The sequence below is a fragment of the Telopea speciosissima genome, chromosome 1, assembly GCF_018873765.1.
Source record: "Telopea speciosissima isolate NSW1024214 ecotype Mountain lineage chromosome 1, Tspe_v1, whole genome shotgun sequence".
Classification (NCBI taxonomy): Eukaryota; Viridiplantae; Streptophyta; class Magnoliopsida; order Proteales; family Proteaceae; genus Telopea; species Telopea speciosissima.
Genome location: NC_057916.1, coordinates 25,015,285 through 25,020,189, shown reverse-complemented (window position 1 = coordinate 25,020,189; position 4,905 = coordinate 25,015,285). Strand labels below are relative to the sequence as shown.

Here is a 4,905-nt window from a genome sequence, read left to right as displayed (position 1 = left end):
TGATTTTTTTAATTTTTTAATTTTTTAATTTTTGGTAAAGGAAAACGATTGATTGAACGAGAACAGTTTGGTATTTTGGGCTGTGAGGTAGTGAACTACCTTAAAAATCAGTTGTTGCAAGGCTTGAACCCACTTGAAGGTTTTACCAAAAAAATAAAAAACCCACTTGAAGGTCTTCTCTCCCCCCTCCCCTTCCACGCTTCCCCCCTTCCCCCCTTCCCACAAAAAAGGACAACTGCGACTCCCGACGGGCGATTAGATAGAGCACACAATACCAATCAACCATGGGATCTTCACTTCTGTCTGCTATTGCAAAAAGGTACTCTCTCTCTCTCTGTCTCTGTGTGTGTGTGTGAAGGGTTGCAGAGGATTTCCAGTTTTGTATGGCGTTAGAATACTTGATGCGGATAACATGCCCCTCCTCTGAGATTGGACTATAATCTTGACTCTTGAGTGGGTATTCAGTATTGACCTTTTATTTTTTTTTTTTGAGGGGATGACCTCTTCTTCTTGCTTCCCTTGATCCCTAATGATATTATTATAGTCCAAAGTAATAAACTCCCTAAAGTAGTCTAAGACGTACTCTAAAATAATATTGTCTCTAAGAGGTGCAACCCTTAAACCGGAAACCTCGATTCAGCGGCCAAAACGCCAGGATTTGGGATGATCAGATCCACCTACCCTCAACTACCTTGCAAAGACCTCTCCAGTCTGCTGCATAACCTTCTGCAACACTTTTGCAACAGCTGCTGAAACTAATCCGGCCTGCTTCAACTTTTGTTTATTGTTTGGTTATTGTTGTCACAGTGTTTCTGGAACTGATCTATGTTAGACATGGTTTGACAATTTATCTATCACCTTTTTTTTTTTTAAGGAGTGAATACCTCTCTCATGAGGGGGTCTTCTAGGGACGGCTGAGCCGATCAGCAAACTGGAGGTGATAATTTTCCGGGGGAGGTGTGTTAAAGCATGAACCACATCACATGCATGATGCATACAACTTTCATAAACTTCACCACAAATGGGTCCTACTTAAGATGTAAGTTTGAAGGAAAAAGTATCTACAAATATGCTATTAAATTCTATTGTGCAGTGAAATGTAATTTTTTATAGTATTATTAGTGGAGCTTTAAACTCAGAACTATATCATGCTCCAAATGAAAATATAAGGGAAAAAGGCTGGGTACATCGCCTGTGTATCATGTGTTAGTGCTTGCAGTGTCTATCTCTCTCACCTCCCCCTTCAAATGACCCCCTGCCCCTCTTGTGTGATGCTCCATCCATGCCTCTGCTGGTGTCATTCTCTAGTTTATCGTGTGAAAATGTACCTATCTCTCATCTAAGAAATTATTATAAGTTTTTAGGAGAAAATATTCTCTTTTTTTTTGGGGAGCGGGGTTGCAGGTCACGTCCAGACATAGTGGGGGGTGATGGCAAAATGACCACCCTATCCCCATGAAAGACGAAAATCCTGCCCCTAAGATGCAAGCACGCACACTCTCATTGGTTGCCATGCACACATGGCCCCTGCTCTACTACTTTTTTTTAATGTCATTTTTATCCAAAATCCATCGGCCACTACGATGGTAGCCAGGAGAAGACTAGCAGCCACTATCACACCAAGAGGCAAGAGGTGCAGCCCAAATATTATTAATGTAAGAGTACGATAACCAGTTGTGTAGCCCCTGCACCAGCGCAAGGCTGATGAGAGTGCATACAGACTACATAAACATTGATTTGAATGGGATTTTTTCCCATATTATTATGCCACCATAACAAGTCTGAATCCTGATCAGCTACCCACTGGGGATAGATAGGGACAGATTTGACCCCTCCATGGGATGTGGATCTCACACCCCATGCAAGGTTCAGATCTGTCCCCACCCGTCCCCATGTGGGTAGCAGATCTGCACAAGGTCTCTGCTCATATAATACAATAAACCATTGGATAGAAGACACTTTGATCATCCTCGTTTCAAAACCTAACCTTGTCTCTCGCCCAATATGATAAAGGCTTTACGGGATGGGAATCACCCACCCAGATTTCTTTTCGGACTTGTTGTAACACAAGCACTGTGACATGAGGAGATCCCGAGAGTTGTCTCAGATTCTCACCTCTAACAAATGTTGGTTGGGCCCAATCTTCCCGATCCATCCCTAGTACCAGCCTTTAGGCCAATATCCTACCTGGCCGACCTTTGCCTAGATTCTAGACAGAAAGAGCAAAGAGTAGTGGAGAACGGGTGTCATCAATGGGATGGGTTTTTAAAACCACAAACCAACCTTAAGATCTCTTAACTCAGCCCAAGCCCAGCCCCAGCCTAATCCAAGGTTGGGTTTGAATATATCAGTCTAAGCCCAACTCTGTCAGGCTCAGCCCAACCCAGTCTAACCCTGATTGACCTTAATTGGGCGGGACTGGGCTGAGTTGACCCTGATTGACCTGGGTTTGATGTATTGTTGAATTTAAAAATACAGTGTGTTTAATGTAGTTATGCCTTTGTGGATTAAAAACTATATGAGTATGTGGGTGAACTAAAAAGATGGAGAAAAAAGTTTTGTAAAACATCAGCTTAAAAATGAAATTACACACCTCCTCACATATCACTGTTCATGCATGTGAGGGGTGATATGTCATAAATATCCCTTCTCCATTTGTTAGATTCCAAATGTGTTTGGTTTCCTTATGCACTGAACTTGCACTAAGTAAATGTAGAGAACCCTCTCCTTAAAAATATATAGGTGTTAATAGTATAAATTATAGAAAAAAGAACTCTGTCCAGGAGTGTGGCCTATGCCAGCACTCCCATGAGTCTATCTCTTTTTCTCTTTGCTCCAGATATGAAAAGACATCTATACCCTCTTGTTTTAAGGAGGAGAGAGATAGATACATGGGAGTGTTTATGTAGGCCACAATCCCGGACAGAAAACTACTTCCCATAAATTATATAGTATTTGATGATGAATCGATGGAGTTGGTAGTATATTTTTTATAAAATTTCAAATACATATAGTAAATAAGGCCGGGCTTAGCCTAATGCCTTAGCCCAGGCCTAGCCCGACCCGGCCTCGAGCTTCAAAATCCCAGTCCATGCATACCCTATGGGTGGAAAATCTCAGCTCAAGCCTTTATTGGGGCTCAGGGCGGGTTCGGGCTGGTCGGACCATTTTGACACAGCTATATTGGTTTGGTTCCTATTTAATTAAGAGTTGATACGTTTGGTTGATATAACAGGCTGGAGGGTAAGGTGGCACTGATCACCGGTGGTGCAGGCGGAATCGGAAAGTGCACCGCCGAACTATTCTGCAGGCACGGCGCTAAAGTGATGATCGCAGATATCAACGACGAACTGGCCCACTCCGTCTGCCAAGACATAGGCCCCATATCGGCATCCTTCGTCCACTGTGACGTCACCGACGAATCCGACGTCCAGAATGCCGTGGACGCCACAGTCTCCAAGTACGGCGGGCTCCATATCATGTTTAACAACGCTGGCATCATGAGCACACCCACACCCAATATCCTCCACGACGATAAGGCTGAGTTCGACAGGATTTTTAGTGTCAATGTCACAGGAGCCTTCTTGGGCACAAAGCACGCCGCACGTGTTATGATCCCTGCCCGTTGCGGCAGCATTATCAACACTGCTAGTATCTGCTCCATCAGGGGCGCTGTCGCACCCCACTCGTACACGGCCTCGAAGCATGCGCTACAGGGGCTCACCAAGAACACGGCCGTGGATCTAGGACGATTCGGAATTCGGGTAAACTCAGTGTCTCCGTACGTGGTGCCAACGCCCATGTCGAAGGGACTCCTTAAGGCGGCTGACTTGCCGGAAGAGGTGTATTCTAACCTCAAAGGAGTGGAGCTGAAACCGGAAGATGTGGCTGATGCAGCTCTCTATCTAGGGAGTGACGAGTCCAAGTATGTGAGTGGGCATAACCTCGTCGTAGATGGTGGCTTCTCCAGCTCAAATACTGCTTTCACCATTTACGATCAACGAAAGGAGTAAAAATATATTTGAAGGGAAATCAGTGTGGCCAGATTGGTGAAATAAGAACCCGACATATTAATGGTGTTAACAAGGATGAATAAAATGTTGCTGACACCTATAGGATCAGGCAAATCCAAAGGCTATTCCGATCATTCCTAATCATGATCATGCCATCAACAAGTATGAACCTCATTCTTAATTCTGTGTTGGTAAATCAAGCTTTCTTTTTTTAAGGAAAAATTACATACCCCTCCCCTGGATGTTGCTCTAATTACACATTCCTTCCCTTAGTATTTCCATCTTAAATTTTGACCCCTTATTATCGCTGACGGTGTTGGCTGCTGTTAATTAATGGTTTGAAAAAACAATATTACTATTGTTCTAAAACACCGCAAGTAAAATTACCATGATACCCTTTTCATCTTCTTCAATCTTAAACACCCATTTCTTTCCTCCTCCACCGCCACCGCCACCGCCACCGCCACCCATTTACCCTTCTTCTTCTTCCTTATCCTCCTCTTGCAACCCCTGTTTCCTCAAGCCACCGCAAAACAGAAACCCTTTCGGGTTTCAAAATGAACTTAAATCGATGCCGACGGCTTTTCCAATAAGCTAGAATAAGCCTGAAATCCCTTCACCGTTCAAACGAAATGAGGAACCTTGAAAAATTAAAAAACGGTTTCAAATATTCAAAACACCCATTAATGGTGTTCAAAACCCAGCCCTCCATGGTTCTGTTTATAGCCACTGTAGGCATGAAATCCGGTAAATCTGAAGACCAAAAGTCTCCTGCACCCGACCGGTCAATTGGGATTAGGGAACCAAGATCTGTACTTTCTTGTTAAACATTCTTCATTTTTTGTTCAAGCCGTTTTAGTTTACCCTTGAAAATTATTGATTTTTACAGAAC

The 4,905-nt window shown here is 43.5% G+C and overlaps 1 protein-coding gene across 1 annotated transcript; it reads left to right on the top strand.

Annotated features, from left to right (window-relative positions):
* Positions 1–279: 279 nt before the first annotated feature.
* On the top strand, positions 280–4,013 carry LOC122672722 (secoisolariciresinol dehydrogenase-like). The gene is made up of 2 exons (XM_043870231.1): positions 280–319; positions 3,236–4,013. Exons 1-2 carry the CDS (start codon positions 285–287, stop codon positions 4,011–4,013), a joined length of 813 nt encoding a protein of 270 aa, XP_043726166.1. The 5' UTR covers positions 280–284.
* The last annotated feature ends 892 nt before the right edge of the window (positions 4,014–4,905 follow it).